The sequence below is a fragment of the Pseudopodoces humilis genome, chromosome 16 (assembly GCF_049639895.1).
Source record: "Pseudopodoces humilis isolate 2021_Gansu_Grassland_sample_001 chromosome 16, ASM4963989v1, whole genome shotgun sequence".
Taxonomy (NCBI): domain Eukaryota; kingdom Metazoa; phylum Chordata; class Aves; order Passeriformes; family Paridae; genus Pseudopodoces; species Pseudopodoces humilis.
Genome location: NC_142215.1, coordinates 11,106,442 through 11,131,187, shown reverse-complemented (window position 1 = coordinate 11,131,187; position 24,746 = coordinate 11,106,442). Strand labels below are relative to the sequence as shown.

Sequence of the window (24,746 nt, the reverse complement as noted above, 5' to 3'; positions counted from 1 at the left end):
AAGAAAATTTATTTCAAGTTCTTTCCTTTTTCTTTTTTATTTTCTTTTTTGTAAGGGGAAGCCCTGCAAACATGGAAAATGTGTATCTTTTCCATCACTTTATAGAAAAGCAGCGAAACATACAGAAGAAAAGCCTTTCTCTCTGGCTGATTTCCCAAATGTACTTTGAGTTACCAACCACATTTAAGAGGCTGCTGGAGCTTCTTTGTACAGTGAGAAAGTGCTGAAACAGAAAAAGCATTGAGCAGAATATGCAATGACTTTGTCACAATTATGGGCATCAAACACAGGGTTTTCAGACACAATCCTTTATCCTGCAGATGTTTCAGCTCAGTGTGTTGATCAGCACATTGCCCCAGGAAATTGCCTTGCTGATTAAAAAGTGTCTGTGTGTGCTCCCCTTGCACATATGTAGCTTAGTCTTTTCAGGACAGCAACTAGCTTCAATATTCAGGAGATAGCAAAATTGTAGACAAACAGTTGAACCACTCCGCTGGTGCACCTTGACTCATTAGAAATGCTGCACCTGTAGTAAGCAAAAATATTCTTCATTGCAACTAAGATTCAGCATTTAGGATGTGTGTAGGAACATAACCTTTGCCTCTTTGTTTAATGCTCTCCTTTGGGAAACAAATGCCTTTTGAGATATCAGGAAATGCAAGCTTAGTCGTGGTAACATTTAGTTTCCCTTTCAACCTGCTGTGTATAAAATCACTAGTGAGTGAGAATTTTCTTGGTACTGTGGACATGAGGTCAAATCCTTTCCTGTTATTATCTGTTTTGTTTAGTTGAAGTCACATCAGAAGAAAATTTAATTTTATCTCTCTCTTGTCTTCTTTTTTCTTTTTTTTTTATTTTTTTTTATTTTTTTCTAGAACCGTGACCATTGTATAAAGTTGGCTAAGAGTTATTTGTTTCTGTGCCAGAAATAACTTTCCTTCTTCACAAAGCTGATCAGTGGATTTGTGTTTTTCCCTTGGCAGATACTCACCTTGTGCCACATTGCAACTGAATTTTGAAGCTGCCAAGGGCCAGGACAGTCCTGTGAACTTCACCGACAGCTGGATGGACTTGGGAGGGAGAACACATCTGATGGGTGAGCACTCAGAAATTGAGTTTCTATTGTGTCCTGGTAGTGCCAAGACTCCAAACTACAGGCTGTTCCCCCATCAGTTTAATGATTAAAGGCTGAACATTTGTATCTGAGCTCACCCCCTTAACACTCTGGGCATTTACTGGAGCTGTCAAGTTAATTGTTCAGCAAGTCACAGCTCTAGGGAAGGTTAGTGTGGCAGGCAGGATTGTCAGTCACAGGAACCTCTCTCCCCCATTCCCTATCCTCCTCCATGCTGGCAGCTCAGGCTAAGGCCTAATACTAATGAGAAGACTTCCCATTCACAGTGTGTCAGGGAAACCAGATTAGTGGCAAAGAAACACAAGGAGGAACACAGGCTAGACTATCTCTGGTGGACAGGGCAACAGTGAGTCTATACTTGCCTCTTCAGCAAAGAACAAGAAAGGATTGTATCCTTCTCCTCATTATCCTCACCTAATGTCCTTCCAACCCAGATGAGCCAGACCAGAGGGAAAATTAGAGAAGTAAAATATTCTACACCTTGCAGAAGGGAAATGTAATTCTTCAACCTGCTGTTTCATAGAAAAGCAACATGTGTCTATAGTTCAATCTAGTGCTCCCTCATTAGCTCTACAAAGCATTTGAACTTTCATTCAGAAATTTGATTTGGTAGATCTGATATGTTCTACTGTGGACCAGAAGGGAAGTTTATTAAAAAAATTGCAAGGCTGAGTCCTTTTTACCTCAAAACAAGGTTTTGGATTTTGCTAATCGGGTACATTTGTCATTTACATTGATGATAAATATTTAACAAGTAATCTGTTCTGGGATGAATGTGATTTACTGCTGCAGTCTGGGTTTGTGCTATTAACAACAATAATAATGTTTGGCACCAGTATAGACAGTTTAAGCAAAGGATAGAACAGATTTCCTAAGCTCTAGCTGGCTCAGTGTGGCTTTCCATGTCCTGATGAGAAGAATTTGCCAGAAACAGGCTTGTTGGGATCAAAAGGACATGGAAAAACAAGAGCAGAGTCTTGTGCAAGTTTGTAATTTTGTTTAAGAAAGAATGGTGGGGTTTGACAGGCCTTCTTCCATTTAATTTCTCTCAGATGGATTTAATTTAAGATTGAGCTTTTTAGAGTAGTGCTACAAAAAAATTTCATTTTTGAAGTTAAATTTGGGTAGGATTCAGAATAAATTGTGTTGCAACTATTCTCTTCAATGTTTTCTTGAAGTAAATGAAGCATCTGTTTAGGTTATGGTTGTTATGGTGTTGTTTTTTTTGTCTTCATACAAGGTGTTTGTTTTTCTTCAAAAGTACAGTTTGTTTTCACTACAAAAATTAAAACCTGTAAACTTAAAATATTTCGTTTGGTTGTAAAATCCCCCCCACGCCCCCAGTAATCAAACTTTAGTTGTTCAAACTTAAAGTATTTTCAAGGAGGTGAGGAGGAAGATTCAAGAAAGGAATTTACACAAACCTCTGGTATCTGTGCATGTTTCAAGCAAGTTCCCCTGAATGTTTTCCTCTATTGCAAACAGTCTTTGGTTCAGGTGTATTCCTATTTGCAGTGAAAATAATTCCTGCCAGGTCCATATCTGCACTTCTGGGTCGCTGTTCACTTTTTCAGCAGTTGGGACACAAAGAATCAATAACTTCCTTTCTAACTCAGTTATTACACAGAGTCTGGACAAGGTTAAGAGCTGTTTGACTGACAGCAGAGCAACTTTGCCATTAAACAAATGTGAATCCTTCACGTGCATGAGCGCTCTTCTCCCATCGAGGAGGAGCAGCCACTCAGGGCTTGTGCACTGGTGCAGTGTTTCCTTTTTATGGCTGATTGCTTAAATAGTGCAGCTGAGACCTGCGTGGTCCTGCTGGTGCAACGTGATAGGTCTCGGAGGGCAGCAAAGGTTATGTGCCATTTTGATGATTTTATTTTGTTTGATCCCCAGCTTTTCAAAGCTGCAGCCTAGCCCTTTGCTGAAATCATTCTGAGAGCTGTGTCATCTCAAAGAACTGTCACCAACATTTTATTCATATATTTACTTCTTTATTGAGGAATTGTTTTTCTTTCAGGTGTGCCTGTTTGGAATGAAAATACTATTTTTGTAATTACTTGAGCATTTTTCATTTTGGGTGAATACAAAGTTTGGACTCTCTTTTCATCCTTTCTGTTGCAACCTCTGTAATATATTTGATTGATAGATTTTATTACTATGGTTACTCCAATTTTACACAGCAGATTTTATTTGTGAGAGTAACATCCTGCTCTGCCCTCATTCAGCCTACTTTGTTTATTATTGTTTACTGGGGGGAGGGAGGGGACGATGTTCCACTGTTTTCCATGAAGACAAACTTGGCACAAATAAGGAGCTTCTCACATCCGTAAATCCACTGGGTTCTGCACTGCTACCTTAGAGAGAGAAGAATCTTACATACTGAAGTACAAAGAAATTTTGCTGTCCACAAGAGTTCAGAAATCACAATCACACATAGAGCTTCCATCTTATTACATGGAGCTTTTTCTTTCTTTCTTTCCCCTTAATTTTTATTGGAAAAAAAAAAAAAAAGATTTTGCAGTACAAGTCACAAGTGATTTACTTGCATGCTGCAGGCTGATTTAGGATGCTTATTCAATCAGTCTGCTTCTAATGACACTAGAAATACCATAATGGATGGAACATTCCTGTCTGCTCTAAATTGGATTAGATGGTTTACTAATGTAATACTGGCAAGCCAAATCAGCCTGTGATGCCATGGGGATTAATCTATAGGGAATACTTGATCTCTAATGCCCATGTGCTAGTTGAAGTGCAGTCATATCTTTTGATTTAAGAAACCATTTTTATATTTCCCAACAGTATATGTGTGTTTGAGCACGATGAGCTAATTGGTAGAATTAGCCTTTTTAAATGAAACTTCATAACTTGCTGCTAAATAGAAGAATACTAAGTACTTCACTCTTAAAAGATTTGGCTGCTGTTTATGCAATTTCTTCTGAATAGCTTAAATGCTAAGGACCACACAAGGATATAGTGTGCTCTCTTAATAGACAAAACTAAAAATGCTGATACATCTTGGAAAATACTCTTTTTTTACTGAACTGAACAGTCACAAAATGTACATATCACTGTAAGTACAGTATATTTGATCTGCTTTTATTCACATCATCACATGCTTTGTTTAAAAGTTAAACTTTGATATACAAACATTTACAGATTGACAATCAAATAAACTATGACAAAATAAGTTGAGGAACGAAGAAAAATTACACAGTGCCATGTTCTTGGTGTCACTCTCTGTTCCTATAGTGTTTTCTGAGGTGTTCACTCACATCTCTTCAAGCTTTGGCTGGTAGATAGCTTGTGCAGGGAGCAAAGAGGCACAGGGGAAGGACTGAGAGAACTGCAGAATTAGAAAGCAAAAACTTCCTCCCTGCTTAGGTGTGTGCAACTTTGTGCATCTGTACAAACTGATAGCATTTATCAAAGTGAATGTAAAGTGTCTGCATTGTGCCCAAGTAACTTCGCTGTTAAATAAGTCATCACACACCAAATGAATTCTACTGTAAAGTTGTGACCAGTTTTGAAGGCAGACAGGAAATCTTTTGGTTAAATTAATAAATTAATGCATATATGTTATAAATATATTTTTCCCAGGTATAATTGCCTTAATTCAAATAGTCATGATATTATGTATGGAGACTTGGAACAAAATCTTCCCCCTTAAACCCTCTGACTTGGCTGCTTCCTTGGCTAATATTTCAGATTCCCATACAAGTGATACAATCGTGAAACAGTACCTACCATGACATGAAAACACATAATTTTCCCCACCAAATTATTCATGCCAATCGTCTAAGACAGACACATCTTTCCCTTTTCCAGAACTGTGACAGATCCTAAATTGAATAACCTGACTAACACCTGGGTTTGATACACTTCCTATATTCCATAACACAGCTGGAATTACAGGATTTCCAGTTCCATGTTCTGAAGTATGCACTAGGTAGAAGCATGTCTTTCTAATCTTGGCTATTCACAAAATATTAGACCCTAAAATAATTACAGGCTAATAAACAGGAAAAATATTTCAGATATTTTTTATAGTCTTAAAAAATTGTTATTACTGATATCTTTGCACAGTAAATAAGCAAATCTATTCGAAAAGTGACAAACAATACTATGATAACAGTAAAGTTTCTACAATATTGTCTGAAAACATTTTTCATACCAGCATAAACAGAAATCATGAGACTATTTGCTATTCTGTATCAGATGTTTTGGACGTCTCTGTGTAGATGGATATCAAAATATCAGTTGGTACAATCACCAGTGCATCATTCTGCATTAGAGATTGTCTGCTCATTCACTGGATCACTGGTGATTACAGTGGGCTTTCAGGCCTATTGCTTCACATGATGATTTATCAGACAACATCAGAACATATGTTTAACTTCCCAGCTGTTTTAGGTGGATGTTTGATTCTTTGACTGCCACTGAAACTCGTCCTTCTAAAGACATCTGCAAACATCACTGCATCAGCTGAAGTATTTCTGCAGGCTGGAGTTGCCTTATCCTTCATTAGACCAGTTGTCTTCAGCTGACCTCTTTAAAACAGAGTATTTCTCAGCAGTACTGAGTCATCCCAAGTCATGTACCTCATCCCTTTAGGTGGAGGTCTGGTCCCAGTACAACATTCTGTATCCCTCTTTCTCACTTTGTCTTGGTGTGTGGGCCAGAATCCCACTGCATGCTACTCTGGGTGTATGAGGAGATGTAACAATAAGTAAATACTTGTAGAGGTTATTTCCCATGTCTCAGTTGGTCAATCATTATTTTTTTTCCAGCAGGGAGCTTTCTGATGGATGTGGACAGCTGGTTTTTGACTTAGGCTACTAGCTATAAACTATTTCTAGTGAAGGGAAGACACTTGTGGTGATAAATCAAGTTTAGGAGAACTGGCATGCATGATTTGGTGTGTTTGTATGCTACTGACATGGAGGGACACCTTTTCAAATACAATGGCTTGAATTGTGCACAAGTATTTCTGTGCAGGAGCAAAGGCTGAGCTTCATGTTTAAGCAGAGCTTTGCTTTTGTTTGTGCATGAACATTTGCTGAGTGCTCTGTGTTGAGGAGGTACATCTGAGATGTTGCTACACTGGAACTCTGACACTGAAGGATATCTATCATATGCGATGTGTGAGTGTTGCTGTTGTGCTGTAAATTTCAGCAGTCAGTCAGTTTAGAAGAGGAGTGGAGTTAGAAATAAAGTTATTAGTTAAAATTTACTAAACATGCCAGATGCAATCATGAGATGAATATGTTTGACTTAATTTTTGAATAATGAAAAATAGTCCAAGTAATAGAAATAGAGTGATGTATTGGAGTATCTAAGTCTGGTTTTGCCTGTTGGCATAATCACTGCATTGTGCTATCATTCCTGGGCACACAACCTTTGTAGCATAACTATATCTAGCCCCAGGAGTCTGACTGACTCTCAGTACTTAAAAACTGCTGAAGAAAATTCCAAAACCTACCCATATAATTATCTATCCCATGTACAGTGATTACATACATTAAATTAATGCATTTATTCAGGATGTCACGTAGTGATTTGCAAGTAATAATGACTTTGAAAGGAACTGAAAATAACAGAGAGACGTGCTAGAGTACTTCCAAATGCCCGGCAACGTTGGTTCAGTGACTGGAATATTTTGGTCTGCATCTAATAACTCAAAAAAGCTATTGTTTTGGGGGCATTTGTTACAAATTCTGATCATCCAGCTGATGTCAAGCTCAAAATGAAAGATCAGCAGGTTTTGAACAGTGATAGAAACTTCTTACATTTCTGACTTGAAGCAATACTAACATCAGTAGAAATAAAGACATAGTTGTTACACAGCAATATATATATATATATAGATATAGATATAGATATATATATAAAACATTTCATTTGAACTGAGGATTCATTTCCCTGTGTACTGTCCTAGACAGTTTAAGCATTTTAGACCATACATCTATCCCTGGTATTTTCCACAACTGCTTAAAGTTACGAGAAAACAGGCTTTGCTCACCCATGTATGCACATAAATCTCTTCTAGCTTTCCTCACTGTCAGGCAATTATAACTTGTAACTGCTTCCAAAGACACCTGACTTTCCTGATGAAGAGCTATAATAATAAATTGTTCCAACAAACATGATGACACTCAGAGCCACATAAAGTTAGAGTCAATTAAGAGCAACAAACAAGCACAGCTTCACCATCACTATAATCCAGCATGTGCCACCTCTGAGAATGTTATGTTGTATGCCCAGCACACCCTGCCTTGTGCAAGAGGAGGAAAATTGTAGGATGATGGTGATGGCTTGGAACAACACAGGAAAAATCTTCTGGGTTTGTATTCCACCACTTTGTGCTCCTTGACTTTCAGAAGCGACCGTTTCATAAAAGTCGTATTTGCTTTCCTTTGATTTACAATTATTGAAATTTTAATAAGGATTGTGCAGCGACTCCAGACATCACATATTGTCAGTGAGAAATTATAACTTTATTGCAGCACACACTGACAGCCAACTCATAAAAATGAATGACATTCTATATCATAACATCTCGTAGGCTGTTCAGAATGTTAATAGCTCACTTCATCTTTCTTTAGCATAATGAGGCAGACAGTGTACCAATATTCAACGTGAAAATGAAGATTAAGAAAATTTGAATTGAAGCAAGAAAGTAGCATTTAGCAAAGATTCAGGCAACAATAAGATAAAAAGTTTCAATTAAAGTACTCTTAGGGAACCTTTTATCACTTGGAGCAAGGCTTTGTTACCAAATACCAACACTTACTACAAAAAATATAATTTAAAGATGGCTTTTGAAATGCTGCTTCTAAACAGATCTATAGTCTTTCTCTTCTCCCATGTAGTACTCTGTCTTTCTGTAGACTCAGTTGTAGAGGGTTGGATTATTTTAGAATAATCTATTTTTCCACAGTAGATCAAGCTGAAAATGGAAGGAATATTTAGGAGAGAGATTTTTACTACTTTTGTTAGCAGCTCCAAATGCACCTACTCAAACACAGGCAAAACTGTCCAATTGTCCAAATCTGCCAGTATTGTTAAAAACTGTAGTCACTGAGAGCCCTGGTTAAGTTACCTGCAGACTCACTACATCAACTATGAACATGTTTCTCCATTGTATGAACCTGAATCAGTCAACTACTTCTGAGTAAAATTATCCAGTAAAATAATGCACCTGAAGCTGCTGCTACTGACTTTAATTTTGGTGATGATCAAAAAAAACCTCTTACTTTAGCTTTTCAAGGGCTCCTTCTTTATCTCTAAGTTTATCAAAATTAAAGAAATTTAAAAGTTTGGAAAATTCTGAATTCTTTTCTTTTTCAAAATACATGCTCTTTTGAAACAGTCTTATGGATCTGCATTGTTAGTGCAGTGCGTGAGGCAAATGTAGCTCTCTGGATGTGGAAATATAATTGTATCTTTTGGAAGGGGATTCATCTCATGGTGTGGATAGAGCACAGTAGATTGATATTCCTTCTAGGAACAAGATGGCAGATTTGGTCCTTAATCGCTCAGGAGGGGATTTTCTGTGGAGTATGAAAAATGTCAGATCTGTACGATGTTTCATCCATCTCAGAGATATTTGTGATTATCAATTTACTTTGGGGTCCACCATCACTAGCAGTGCAGGTTGTTGGTGCTCAAGGGCACCAGTCCCAGCCAGACTGGGGCTGCCACAGAGGGCCTCTGCTGTTGGAAGTGGCCAAGGGTCCAGGACAAATTGTATTTTAATAAAATCCCAGTGATAAAGAGGATAACTGAATCTCCAGGATTGTTTTTTACCATTATTCAAACCAAAAAGTAATTTCTTTGGAGTATTCCCCTAATGTCTGACACCTGCAATGTTGTCACTGAAGTACATGAAATAACAGGAACAACCTGGAAGCACTACTAAAGACACATCCAATTTTCAGCCAATTTAATTGAATTTTCCATCCCCGTTCCAAGTACAAAGAAATTAGCACTGTATGTTCCAGCTAAAAGAGACACTCCTCGTGATGTATGCTCTCCGAGGAGATCTGTCTGCTCAAATTTAACGCTCCTCCTCTGTTTGTCTGAACTGCTTTGGCTACTGCTTTTTTCACCCTTTTGATTTTAAACTGTTATTCCTTTGGCATACTTTTCAGCTCATGCCCTTTGGGTTTTCTATCACAACCAACTATTCATCCTGATTTGTTACTGAATGACCTAAGCTGATTCCTGATTTGATTCTTCCCTTATTAATACTTTTCATTATGGGTGATTTTGAAATTTATTCTGATACTTTGAAACATCCACTCTTACAAAGGTTTAATGATTTGTTGAATCTCCTCAGTTTATCACATTATGTTAATTTTCCTTCTTGCAGAATGGGCCATACATTAGAATTGAGTAGGTTACTTAATCTTCATCACAGTAATATACTATTCTTTTTTCCTTTGTATTTGTTTCCTCATTGTGAAACTGAAGATTTTTCTCCCTTTCCTTGCTTGACCTCTGGTATTTTCCAGGTGCCCAAGGCTCAGTGGTACATTTAAATCAATGACCCTGAATGAAGACAGCTCCCAGAGCCAGCCAAAGCCCCCTCTCAGGCCCTTCTTTCTCCCCTCTGTTTGTCTCCTCTGTGTCTCCTCCTTCCCTCAGCAGTATGGGATTCCTGCTCAAATTTCTTTTCCCTTAATTCATTTGGTTCGATATACTGTCAAGCACACAGTGCTTATATTGATATTTATTGTTTTTTTCCCCTCCCCCCACAAAATTAAGATTTACTTCTTTGTGTTTCTGTAAATAAAAAAGGTTTGCTTTGCTGTCTTTTGGTGATTTGCCTTGTTTTCAGTACACTGTATCCATTCCTGAGGCTATCAGTCTCTGCTGAGTATTTCTTTGCACTCAAGGTCAGTTCCCAGCTTGCTGGAACATACCTGCAATTACTTTTGGAATTAAGAAAGCTTGGCTAGTCTGGTCAAATGCAGTGATTCTTAATCCAATCTATACAATTCCTTTTATTTCACTGGCAGTTGAAAAGGTGGTAGTGAAATAGCCTTAGCAACAACTTCATATATTTGATTTTATCAGTATGTCTTAGTTCCCACATCTGATTGCTCATTGGAAAAGCTCAGAAGTAATTCTCTAAATCTAGTGAGTTTAATTTATCCCTATGTCATAAGTAAGTTCAGCTTGGCTCTGGGGGTCTGGTGCAGATAATGCTACTTTAAAGGTTATCTGGCTTTCTGCAGGGTTTTGGAAGCTCAGCCGCAGTGGAAAGTAACCGGAATGCAGCCATTGTCTGGCAGTGTCACCAGCACCAAGAGATTTATTGGAGGAGGTACAGAGGGAGCCATATACATCAGCTGATGGCAGGTGGGGATTGTCTCCCAGGCTGATGGAATCACATCTCACACCTGCACTATGGATGTACGGATTTACTTCACCTGCTGTCAGGCAGGGACTGTCTCTATGGGATCATGGGATCACTCTTGCAATACAAATATACTGCAAAGCAGGAATTTTTTTGGCAAAAACTTATACACATGGGAGGGCTTCATGTGCCTGGTTACTTCTTTTGATTGCTTTGAATTCATGAGAGTTCAGTTGTGTAAATCTGGTGCAGGTTGGGTAAAATTTAATGGATTGTCTCATTTTGCACCAACTCACAGAGTAGCTGGTAGTGGGCAGCCAGACAATTGCTCTACCTGAAGTCTCTGTTTTCCCATTTACCAAACTTCCTTTTTCATGATTCAGGTATCTGTGGTCTTTTCCTCCTCACCTGGGATTTGGACTGGTTTATCAAATTTTGATTTCCTGTCTTCTGTTAATATTTAGCTCATGCTATTTCTCTGAGAAATTATTATTGCAACTGCTGAACGCTATTTGTGGTCAAAACACCATAGTAACATTATTCATATACATTATCTGTGGTATCATTGGCATGCAGAAAATACATAAATACACTTTCCAGGCTTCACAGTCTTGAAAAATAACTGATGCTTTGCATAATTATCTGATAGATACTTACAGATAGATGGCTTCATATTCTTTTATGCCCCCTAATTTCTGTACAATGTACATGATCACTTGGATTTAGTGCATACTGAAGCCCTGATTCCCGGGAAGTGGCTGGACACTGCCTGCTGATGGGAAGTAGAGAATAAATCTTTTGTTTTCATTTGCTTCCACACATGACCTTTGCTTTTGCTTTATTAAACTGCCTTTATCTTGACTCACAAGGGTTTTTTTTTTTTTTTCCATATTATTTTCTCCCCCCAGTCCTGCTGAGGAGGGGAGTGATAGAGTGGCTTGGTGGGTACCTGGCATCCAGCCAAGGTCAGTCCACCACACAATGACATATTTCTAACTCTTATTTTAGACACATAGTATCGAAAGCATTGACTAAAACTTCAGTGTGTACCTTACTACTGCCTTGTCTCTTTCCTCCCCTGTTCAGTGAGGTCAAAGCTCTCCATGTTTCTGTTATAAAGAACATTTAGGTTCAGAGGACCTTCTAGCGATTTTAAAGATACAATTTTATTCAGAAAAAAAATCACAGAAACATTTTGCATGGATATATGCTGATCAAATGTGTCTGTGCTTTAATACACCATATCGACGAGCAAAATGGGAGTTGCAGGATAATTCCATAAAATCAGTAATAAATGTCCATGCTGAATAGGTTGTCTGGAAGAACTTAATGATAACTTCTTTATTTTTAAACAGCTTGAACAAAACTGAGACCAGCTCAAGGAGTGCTTTTGTCTGTCCATGTCTGTTTGCTCATGTGTAAACAGGAATGAATATATTTTCTTCCTCAATATGGTGTCACAGATCTCAATTAACATGCTTTCATTGTCTCAGCAAAAAAATGTTTTGTACTGTTGGTCTAAATCGAGTGTAAAAGCTACACATGGGAAATGGCAGAATTAGACTCTGTGGTATTATTAGAGGCCTAATAATCCTACCTCAAATCATAGTTAATTTCAATTAGGGGGTTAAATTTACAAAATAAAAATATGGAGCCACTGTTGTCCATAATTTGAGAAAGGACGATGGGACAAATGTGAGCTTAAGCAGTTGCTGAATTATTATCAACTAACAAATGCAAACCCTGTCATACTGACAAAGCATTAAATAGCCTGGAACTATTAAATTACAGTCTTCAAAATGTTTGCTAGATAATAACAAAAAAAGCTTTTCTGGGTTTTTGCAAAGGAACTTGTGTCACTGTTTTTAAGATACACCCAATGAGAAAATACACTGATCTTAAGTCTGCAGACATGAGTGTTTTTGTAACTCTAGTATTGTAAAATATGTGGTTTTGATTCATGACACATATTCAGTGTTTCTTCCATATAGTTCTGTGGCTAATTTGATTTAAAACACTATTATCTGAATAGAGCATGTCCTAAAAAGCAGAACATAATGGATGTTAAATATTGACTTTTCAATTGAAAGGATATATTCATTATACAGCTGGAGTTAGCCTATCTTAAATGTTCGTAAAAAAAAAAAAGAGAATAAAAAAGCTATAGAATCAGTCTTGAAAAGTACCCTTTTTTATATCAGTAATGATCTTTTGACTCTGCTTTTTATTACTTCTACTGCTGTCAACTATCTGATCTTAGAAGCTCTCTTTCCTTTATGGCTTAAATAATGTTAGAGACTCATTTAAAATTGTTGTGCACAATAAACTGTTCTGATAACTACTGTTATAGGTTTTCTGTAGGTGGCCTCACATATTCTAATTTTCTGATAACTAAAAAATGGCCTTGAAATATTGTTCCTCTCTTTATTTAAAACTTTCTAGATTACACAGAACTTGCATTACTCAATAATCAAATCCCTTTACTTTCTTCTTTTTTAAATCCAGTTTTCACATAGGACACTTTCAAAACTTGTTAGACTAGTTATTTATATTTATTACATTCCACTTGGCTTAGCAAGTAGAGTAGCAAAGCAGAGTATTGCAACTCCTCACATCCCAAGTTCTCTGCAGACAAAGCAGGACAAAGCTCTCTTCCCTAATTTCCAGGAGCATCAGTAGCCAGTGTGGAGGCCTCTGAGGTCCTGTCTCCGCTGGCCTCTGTCATTCCCAGTGCACATCTGTTTGCAGGTGGGGAATCCATCTATCCTGGCTTTGTCTCTACTGGATTTTCTGTGTTGCAATGTTTATGGGACTCAACCAAGACCAGGTGTTATGTCCATTCTATAGATTTCCTGCACTGTCAAACCTATACAGGTTTTAGCTTTGCTCCATTTCAGGTCATTCTTTGGCTGTGGTGATCACAGTTTGCATTAGTTCTGATTGGAGAAAAAAATCCTTTCAGAGACCAGGGGTTTCATTTGATTCCCAGACTTAATTCTGCCCTAACCACCACCTATTGTGTCCATCCTTCTTTCTCTGAACTAATAAATATTTATAAACTAAAAGATTGGCAGCTGTCCCATGTGGCTGATTAGGGTACTTACATGGAATATTATCCCTACTCTACATCATCCAAAGCAGAGGCATGGTCTGGGTCTCATCTACGTGCCTCAGCCACACAGCTATTTACTACTTGGGTCTTTCCTGCTATTTCTTCCAGGGCAAGCATTCAACAACAAACTTCAGAAATTATTCTAGTGAAAATATAACCTAGGAAATATCCTTGACCAGGTTTAACCTTCAACCACAACAGTGCCTGAATATTCAGGAACCCTTCTACCATTGCAAACGGGCGTGTCTCGCATGATGAGAGTAATTGCAACCCTGGATAAATCCCTACAGAAGTTCTTTTCCTACAGTCATTATTTCTATCCTACCTTCAATGGGCCTGAGGCTCTGACCTGCTGTTCAGAGTCTTTTCTGGAAGAAATTAGAGATTGAAAAAATTGAGGTTTGATTAAAAGATGTAGAGCTGACTGACTTCAGAGGACTGATAACACACATCCCTAACAGTCACCTCCCTTGGCATCATATCAGCTTTAGTCAAGTCAGGGTGGGGAGAGGTGGAAGAACCCTTTGGCAGGGTGAGTTTTTCAGTTATGTGAACCAGCAGCTATATTTCTGATATCTTAGATACCAGTTTTCAACTTAGTGGAGCTGAAAGTTTTTATTTTTACAGCTTTCCACTCTACTTAGCTTCTTGCCAAGTCATAAAATCTAAGGTACTGCAATATTTAGTCTATTCATGTCCATGCAGAGAGCTTATATTTGCAATACCCAAAACAAAGGTGGCTTTGCGTGACTCCTGTTTAACCAGACTCTTGAGGATCCCTGCAATAAGGAAGTACAAGAAGAATCATCCATCGTGTAAGTGCTTCAGAAAGTGTAATGCATTTCTTTCCTACATCCAGGCATCTTTAATCTGCTGATTATTCCTGACTGTCAGTATGGCCTGTTGTAGCCACAGGTATTGCATATAATTGAGAACATCCATCAGATATCTCTCAATTCTAGCACAGTACTACGCCTGATCAAGATTAAAACTGGGTGAAAAAAGGAAATATATGATGCAGCATTTTACCACTGCAAAATTTTATTGGATTAAAGTTTATTGGAGCATTTAAGAGTAATCTATTTGCTTTATCAGTAATTGCAATCATAATAGAAAAATTTAGCTTTAAAAGCAACATTCATTTCATTGAGATGAACTGTTCCTACAAAATAATTTGACATTTCTCTAAAACATTCTTGTGAATTTCTTTAATTCATGGAAAGTTTAAAATTTTTTTGCCTCTTACAGATTCAGGAAGAAGGGAAATTACATAATACTCACATATCCTTTTTAGGAATTGTACAGTTGAAATTCTCTGGTGAAGAACTTTGTTAACATATTTTGGATGACAGTGAAAATTGTGGCAGAGGTATCACAGAAAGAATGAAGCTGTTCAGCACGGTTTGTGATTTGTATGAGAGGACCTGCTTTGGGACCTGGCACTTTCTGTAGAGATTTAACAGCTCTAAGGATTGATATACTGTTGGACACAGGAATCACAGGACTAAGCCAGAGGCAAAAGCAGGAACCAGGAGGCATAGGCTGAACAGACAGGAGTAGCAACACCTTTGATGCCTGAAAAGAAAGGAACAAGTTCCTTATCCCACAGAAATGGAAATAAATTTAAATAATACTATAGCAAATAGAAATTGTTAAAAAAAATTCCCATAAGGTCATGAGCACAAAAAATCCCACTCTCATTTTAAACCACGTACATTTGTGTGTAGTGAACCTGCTGAAAGTTTTGCTTTCCTTTTCAGAAAAAAGCAAGCAAAACAAAAACAACAACAACAACAACAACAACAAAAAAAACACAACAAAATGAATGGTTGGGAATAAATGCATCTTTACAGTTACTTGCAAAACAGTAAAGAATAACCTCAAGACTATTCATTTTCATGTTTTGTGCCTCTTGGGTAGACTCAGGTGGTTTTAAACAAGCCCAGGAAAAGGCAGCCATTATTATAAACTCCTTGTTATGTTTGCATGGTATTTCTCCTTAAGTGCCTGTGCACTATTGCTAAATAAACTGTGCTTTAAGAACATTACTTATCCCTTCTCCACACTACTGACACAGCTCCAGAGAGAAGGAATACAGCAGATTTTAAATGTAACTTTGTAATCCAGAATATATCTGCATTACCTGGGATATTATTTATTATAAAGCTGGATTTATACAGCTTTTTTACTGTTTTTACTGGCTAATATAGACACTTCCAGCAACATAACCAGGAGACCATAAGTTTAACATAATTTGGGGGAAAATAAATCTAAACTTCTGAAAAGGGAGAACAAACCCCATTCTGGGAGAGGCTGTGGAATAAGAACTGATTCTTCAGGGACAGTAGGGAGAAGATGAGAGTTATGCAGAGTCTGTGGAAATTATCTTTTTTATATTTTTTTTTTTAAAAAAACCCACATTGCTATATTTCAGTTTCTGTAAAGCAGATGACTTTTTTCAAAGTAGTTGCTGAAACTTTAATCTTGATTTGATTGTGTCTGGGTTTCTTTTATTTGTGAATATTCCAACATCCAGCCTTTGATGTTACCTTTGAGCAGAGCCTTATCAGGTCCTGAAAATAGCTTCACAGATGAAAATTTTTTCTATTGTATTAGCCTGGTTTGAAAAGAACCTAATTGACCTGGTATAATAAAAGATTTGACTTTAAAGTTTGATCCCAGCTTACAAGAGTTTACATCTCTTGGTTCTGCCTTTTGAACACTTAAACAAGAGACGTTTTTCAGCTTCTAAAAGGCTTTTAGCTCATCCACATGTATGGACAGTACCTAATGGACCCTACCCATTTATTCATCAGTCTCCACAGCTGTGAAATGTGATCCTTTTTACATTTTACAGAAATGTAAAATGTTTTCTATTTTTAGGGCAAAATGAAAAATCCATTTGTCTTATTTAGCTTTTTAAATATTTATTTTATGGTATTTTACATTCTTTCTGCTTTTGCCCTGGGGCATTTCTTCAAAACTCATTTTAAAATGTGCATGTGATTGATTTGGTTTTTGAGACAGGCAACAGGAGCCAGGTTTCACTTCCTCTGAAACTGCAGAAAAGTGATGGAGCATTATTAGAGAAGGGGACTATTGCATTTGCCTTGTAAGGAAGAAGAAAAGCTGTACTGAAAAGAATTATCATGATGGAATTTGAAAAAGAATAGGCTGAATTCTTTATTGGATGTGCTGGGTCTGTAAGGTGAGAATCTGGCCCAAGAATTTTTTTCTGTAGTCTGTAACTTGAGGGAGGCATGAAAAATCAAGCCACCAACATTTTATTGTCCATAGATCTCACCGCCTCAATGGAGAAATATTATCATTTCTTATTGAGAAGCAGAAATCTATTCTGTATTTGCAGTGTCTCTCCTATTTCCACTCCATAGGTCTGCATAATCGAACATGTCAGGTCAAAGGATGGAACATTTTCTTTCCGGAGGAAGGCAGGGATTGAAGTGCTGAAGGCTGATTCTGCAGGCAGTGCTCAGGTGCAGGGATTCCTGCTCGGTTACACAGACCTATTGATGAGAGCTGGAGCTCTGCATTTTACAGATGCTGGGCTGGGGCTGAACAACCCGGCTCCGTGTTTATGCGGTCAAAATTCTCACATCAGTTAATGGGAATTGTGTGAGAACAAGAATTTAGTAAAAAGGGAGAATGGCAGGATTTGGACCTGTACCAAATGCTTAGGAAAGGCTGTGCTTCCTGCCCTCTCAGTTAGAAGTTGGGTGTTGTGAAACAGTCACTAATGCCAAGACAGTTGGCAAGTGAGCAAAACAGAAATAATAGAATTAAAGGAGAGAAGGACTTTTTGCAATTAAAATTGCATGTACTGGCATTTCTAGTATGTGGCAGAGATCCTGCACATTTTACTCCTGAGTAACAAAGAACAGAGCTGTGTATGTCACCATGGAAATGTAAATGGAGCTCCTTTGACAAACAGAGAAATGTATGCCATTCCTTTATGCTCAGATGAACTGCTAGTAGTGGGATGCAAGGGAAGAATGGGATGTCTGTTACAGAAAAGATATGAACATGCAATTGTAGTACCTTGTTCTCTGTTCTGCTAGATTTTCATTAGGAGCTTAAAACATGTAAAGAGGAAAAAAAGTGATTTTTTTCCTAGTTAATTATTTAATACCGTATTTAGAGCAGGCGGTAAAAAAATAATAGAGATCAAACAAGTGGCAAAGAGCAAAGAGGTAAAAGTGCAGATTTGTACACTGTGCTGCTCCTGCCTGGGATGTCTACCTGCTTATTTTTCCTTTTAAAAAAAGGATGGCTATATATGAATGAAAGGAAATTTCAAAAGGGGCGGGAAGCTGTGTTACAAAATTATGAATCTGACTGAAGAGATTTTTGGTTTAGTTTTTATGATCAACATATGTTTGGGAATTTTTGTTCTGACTGCATCATTCTTTCCTTGCTTGGGGCATGAGAATGCATAGAGTGCAAGTTAAAAAATTAACAACCACTTATACTGGGAGCTCAAGAATTCATAACTTTTCTAATATTCTGAAGATACCAGCTTATAATTTTGCTCTGTTCCATTTGGAACAGGGAGCTAGGTAAATAATATAAAATATTTTCTGAGTTTTATGTTGTTGCTTTAACATATGTTTGTGCTTGATTTGACCAAATATTTCTGAGTTCAACTCCCACAGTGAGTCTGAGAACTCAGTGCCTGGATTTATGTTTGGATATTTAAACCAGAATTGTTTTCAAAGATCAGCAAAGGGAGATGGAGTTGCCAAGCCAGTTGCTTTAAAGTCAAACCATAAAGGGAAAGAAAAGAGAGAAGGATTTAAATCCAAACTCTCTATTTACCTTTTTAGTTCTTTTGGAGTTATGTTTTATGACTATCATAAGATGAAAAACTTCAAAATCTTCAGAAAGCCAATAAACTTTGCAGTATCCTGCTTTCTTCCTAGGAATATGGATGCTGTTTCTGCAACTCAGAAAGGAAAAATTTTAATGTCATCTGTTGTTCCTTCAATTTTGCTTATCTTAATTTATTTCTAACAGAAACCACCCAGTCACTTCTTTAACCATTCTTCCTGATTTAAAATAAATTATTCAGAGCAGCAATGATGCTTCTTCACCCATCCTGTTTTGGATATGGAATGTTAAATATTCTCAAGGAAATTTGTCATATAGACATAGGGTGCTCTTTGTAAGTTGCAGAAGATATTTTTTGAGTAAAGCTAATAGAAAAAATTAATGGACATCATGATCAATCTGAAGATTTTCTAATAACAGAAAAGGTCAGTAAATTAGTAATTGCCTCTGAAATATAATCATAATACTGCCTAGTGACTAAATTGGCTTATTAAAATATGCTCAGGAGTGACCATTAAAATAATCTTTATGCATTATGGATTACTTTTTTTTTTAATTTGGAAGAAATTCACATTTAGGAAAATAAGGAAAATGGAGCGTATTCAAAGGTAATAATAACCACATCATTTCTGTAGATATCAGGGGGAAAAAAGTAAGCTAAGGTGATGGTCTTTGTTTCCTTGGTACTAAAATGCAACTGATTTGGAACTTAAAGTGATGCCAGGCAGGAACACTTCACAGTCACGTGGGACAGAAAGTGACCCAGCTGACCATGGAGAATTGATGTAGGGAGGCAGAATATTGGGCAGTCAGAGTGAAAAAAGCACTGGAAAGAACCATAGTAGAATGTGTCTTCATTTCTCACAAGGTAACTATTTTTGCCTCAAAAGGTAATGTTTCTTTAAAAGTTGGTACTCCCCATCTAGCCTAACAATCCTTCAGGATGACTTTAAGGTATTTGTTTCCCAAATAGCTTCTGAAGGATCTAGTACCACTTTCTCCTTTCTGACCTCCATGTCTCATAGCCCGGATCTCACCTTGATTCCAGCTGAATAACAGAATTTTGATGGTTGCAGCTTCCTCCTCCCCACCACATCTATGTACATTGATAAATATTGTACTTGCTTTTATCCTTTGGGCTTGTTTTAAGGGAGAAGTTACCCGAGGCTGGTTTGTTATATCTTCGTGCAGTGTTTAACTATGAAGGAAGTACAGTGCTCTCTTCTTTACATTGCCTTCAGTGATTTGTTTGCCAATCAGTGCAAAATTCTGCACCAAGCCTGGTGCTCTGGGAAATGTCTCATTGTACAACTTTTTCTGATCTGCTCCATATTCTGTTTGCAGGGATGTGGATGCTGGGGGGTAGTTACAGCAGGAGAAGGAAGAAACAGTAAGTAAATTTGAGGAGATGCATTCTCAGGCCTTTGTATGGAGCAGTTACAATCAGTTGTTTTAAAGTACACCCCAGCTACACTGGCATCCTAGGGGAGCTGCTTTGCCTTGCACTGTGCCTCCCCCAAAAAAAGAAAGCTGTTTATCTCAAGTTCTTTTTTTATGACATATAGAATTCAGCATAAAGCACACTACAAAACTAATAGCATTCTGCAGTAATTGTTCTCAACACAAGGGGTTCAAACAACCCTGCACACCCATAGCACCTTAAAGACTCCATACTGTTTGAATTGTCTCAGGAGCCTAATTTGAATTCATAAACCTCATCTTAATCCAAAACTGAGTGAATAAATGAAACTGATAGTTTTAATATTGCTTTTCCTCTCTCTGTGGCTACAGTACACATATTTTCTTTGTAATACAGTTGAATTTTGCAGCCGTGTGCCCCACCTTGTACTGAGTTTAGCAGTGGGAAGGTGAGGAGCTGATGTGCATTTAGGAATAGGAGAACAGGCTTGAGAAAAAGCTTAAGGGGGATGTGTGAGCAACAAGTGTGCCTCCAGCTTTTAGGATTTGTTACTGCAAGGACATAAAACTCACAGCATTAGGTTTATGTTATTTTGATGCTATAGCGAGTGACTTGGGAATTAGAGTATTAAAAGACAACAGGCAGTAGGAGACTTGTAGCTTTTAACTCTTCCCAAAATGGTAATGAAAAGCTGGATACAGAAAAATGAGATTTAAATTTTTCCTTGTGCAGTTTATGAGATAATGCCATTCATTATATTTAATAATAGATCCACTTCTGTTGTATAGATTTTTACTTAAGGATTTGGTAACTCTGTAAATCGAATATGACAGCATACAATTTCTTACTGTCTGTAGACAGAGGCTGAGATCCAGGCCACAGGTACCACATGAGCTGGCCAGGGGCTCATGGATCCTGGCCCTGCCGACCAGCAGGGAGACAGCAGGAGCAGGTAGGAAACAGTCACACATTTAGTTCATTGCTAACAGGACACAATAAAAGTTCATAATGCCTCTTGCTGTGACCTGGTGAAGTTCCAGTTGTTTTCAACACTTTTTTTTTTTTTTTCTTTTTTTTTTTTTTCCAAAGCTTTTCTGCTTTGCCTCACTGCTGAGGTTTGGATGTCTGTTTTTCTTTTTTTTTTTTTTTACTGAATCTCACAGGTGCTCTCGCTCTGTGGAAGAAAGGTACCTGTCAGGTAAGGACTGGTTGTGTACGCCAAAGACATGAATTAAACCTGGGGCATCTAGTGCACACAGAGGCACCTGAAAACCACCAGTTTTAAAGGGGATGTGATACTTGGTTATGGGAACTCTGTTCTACCAGGGGTCTAAAATGAGCTTTTGGCTGTATAACAGCCTTTGAGGAGAGACAAGAAAATGAGTCCATATGAGCCCAGAATTTCTGTGAGTGCATAAATGCCCTAATTTGAGATACAAATCTGTATCATAATCATGAAAATAGAGTAAAAATGTGTTTTTTGGTTGCCTAGAACAAAGAGATGGTAAATGGTGTTTCTTGTGTTCTGGGGGATTACTCACATAGAAATAATATGCCAAAGATCAGGCTTAGATTGAAAGGATTTTAAGCATAACAGAGAAGCCATCCCCAGCTCTCTGTGAATAAACTGGTAGTTTCAGCATAGTTCCTGGGGTACTCTTGTCATATCATAAAAATTAATGGCATTTATACCTGCTCCATTTCAGCTGTCAGATTCATCAGGGAAATAGTGATTTGCAAACTGAAGCAGTGCTTGGTCCAGACTGGAGGGTGCTGCTGACCTAGTGGAGGCTGGGTCCCTAAGGGAAATCTCACACTGAAAACTTTGACTGCAAGTTTGGTGTCTATGTACAGAAAAATGGAGCTTTCAGGGCCGTCAGTCAGGCACCATTCACAAGGAAAGACTTCATTTCAGAAGGAAGAAAGGAACCTGCCCAGAACAGTCAGGAGGAGAGGAGGAGCCAGTTTTGTGCACTGTCTGCTAGGCAAGGATATGCTGAATGAATCAATGGCTTGGCTGTCAAATCTGAGGAAGGTGGCATTTTCACATGAGTTCTAGCAAGTTTGGCATGGGTTCTTTTTTTCAAATATGAATCCCAGTAGTATTGTATTCAAAAGAAACAGCAAGACAGCCTGTATTTCAAAACACCATTTTCAGCTAAAATCTTGCTCTAGGCAGAGTAAAAGAAAGGAATCAGTAATGAAGAGAAAATTACAGAGATGGAAGAACTCAAGCTATCTCAAAAAACTTCTCTAAAAATACTCAACTTATAAAATCTGTCTGTATCAGTTTTGATAACATGGCTCTCGAGGACATCTGAAGTCTCATGAAATACATGAGGGTCCAGAAAAGAAATGTGCAAGAGAGAAACTAGAGGAGATTTCTCTAGGAAGCATAAAAGAAAAATTCTAATATAATCTTTTTAATTTTCTAAAGAAAATTTTTAGCTATCTTGATAAAATGGACAGGCATACTTGTAGGAGACCTGCTGTGTATAGAATTGTTGCTGTTAATATTGGTAATAATATTATTACTATGGATAATAAGTACCAGAAAATCAGGTATAGTTCTGAATTAATATTGATGAAGCTAGACATAAAAGTTATACTACTGAGAATAACCTTCTACCCAACATTACCTAGAACATCAGAAAAGGCTCATGAATCAAATAAAAACTTTAAATTTCAAAACATAATGTTACTTCAAAAATAGAGCACAGGCAACTCTCTCTTTGCTGTGTTCTCAGAATGGGAGTTCCCAACATTTGTAGGCTGCCCACCAGCAGGGTAAGATGCAGCACAAACACACAGATCATTCCCCAGCCTATTCCTCCCAATTTCAGAAACCTCGTGTTCAGAACTGGCTTTGCTGGTGCAGACAGGTCTGTGAATGACAGATCAGGAAGGCAGAAAATCCTCAGTGAAGTAGACAGCTGGAGAGCTTGTCACAGTAAAATTGCATCAAAAGATTCCAATTCACCAAGTCTTTTTTCCCATATGCTTAAACATCTGGAATACAGAAGAGCTTTCTATATGTATGTGTGTAGCCTGACAAAATGTTGTACAGACTTCTACCTACTAGAAATTGGTAAATCATTTGTTGTATTTAGATGCCCGAGGGATACACTACAGTCAGGAGCTGACAGGTACCAAGGATATACAAAGATTTATAAAGAACAACTTGAAAAATGTTTGAAAATTATGTAACAAAGAAGGAATAATATATAATAAACTGATTCTGTTCTGATTTACAGCTGGATACATCTGAGGTAATTTATGGCAATCATTGCAGAATTCTAGATTTGCATTTTGACTAAGTTTGATTGATGCAACAGATACTGATTTCACTATAAAACTCTAAATGTTCCTTTCACAAGTTATTAGAAACCAAAAAATTCTATATGTTATTCACCAACAGATGCTAATGTTGATACCTTTCACAGGTTTTTAAACTAATTTTCCAGTATAAAGTACTGATTCACAGAGAATCAGTAATAATAAAAAACAATAAAATTGAAAACACAGCACAATATTCTTTTATGGTGCCAGCACTGCCTGGCAGTGCCCTTCACAAAAAAGTATTCTTGTCTGATAAAAGATTCCACAACTAAATTCATTCATAAAATTAAGATTAAACAATTTTTTTTATCTCTTCTACTTTCTGGAGCAGTCATGACTGCACTAATGAAGGTTAAATAGACTGAGGAATGATTGGTAGAATATCTGTGGGAGATCTCAGAAATGTGTAGCTTATAGAAAAAGCATTATAGCACCTACCACATCATCTGTCATATCAGGTGAAAAAAATCTTCCTTCAATTCCCCAGGCATTTCAAAGATAATTACTCTAAATACAATGGGTGAAGAATCCTATTAGTTACGAGTCAAGTATTCAAGCTCATTTTTTTCCCTCCTTCTGTTTTATAATATTTGGCTGGTTTTTCACCATCACTTTTTAAAATGTACAACTGTGTTGAATCCTATATTGAAACTGTAGGTGAAACTAAGCCACAGGAAGATGTAAGATAGGCAGGGTCAGTTTGCTATGTACAAGCAGGACAGCAAGCAAGGAGCCTTCTTCTGCCAGAGGCTGATCCAGGCCCAGTCTGCATCCTCTGGTGTAAAGATCAGTGCTAGAACTCCCTGAGCAGGCAGTGGAAAGTAAAAAGCTCTGATGTGTCCTTATATTTGTTAAGGACAGATATAAGGACACATTACAGACTTGTAATGAACTGAGGAAGAACATTGTGTATTGTGTATTGTTGTGTATTGTGAAAATATTTCAGCAAATATGGAGTCACCCAGTGAGAATTGGAGACTGGCCATGTTGGCTGTGTGCAGGGTGCAGTTAGATTAGTAGTGAGATGTCTGAATCTGAAGGAAAAGAATAACTCATGATTGCCATCTCTTTGCAAAGCTGAGTTAAAGGTCAATATCAAACTATAAATTTTGCTATTTTTTCTGTGGCTGTGAACCTACAAAACTTGCTTTGTGTTAATGGAAAATCCCATGACAGACTAACAAAAGACTGGCTGGAGTAGATTGACTTCTTGCAGAAAAAAATATCTATCAGGGAACCAAACTAAAACATGAGGTTTGTTCATGAAGAAGGGATCCTTGTCTATGTTGGCATGAAGCTGATGAGGTCTAAGTACATGGGATGAGTACAAGAGATGCTCTTCAGTCCTGGGAACCTGGGATTATACACTGTATTTCCACTGCCAATGTATATGGTGATTTGTTGTTTAAATGGTTTCTCTGGCCAGTATACATATCTCCCAAATGGGAGAATGCCAGAAAATGGTTGAATTCAGGTGAGCAGAGTGCACAGTTGTATGCAGGGTTTGACAGTTTCTCAGCAGTTT

General features: G+C 37.5%; 1 protein-coding gene across 1 annotated transcript in view; it reads left to right on the top strand.

Moving 5' to 3' along the window:
- The window catches only part of LOC148183025 (uncharacterized), a 106,831-nt gene extending 96,358 nt beyond the window's left edge, over window positions 1–10,473 (top strand). The window contains exons 4-5 of the mRNA XM_088062894.1: window positions 984–1,096; window positions 10,384–10,473. Coding sequence (XP_087919020.1) covers window positions 984–1,096; window positions 10,384–10,415 — 145 coding nt within the window. The 3' untranslated portion in view covers window positions 10,416–10,473. The remainder of the gene's footprint in view (window positions 1–983; window positions 1,097–10,383) is intronic.
- The last annotated feature ends 14,273 nt before the right edge of the window (window positions 10,474–24,746 follow it).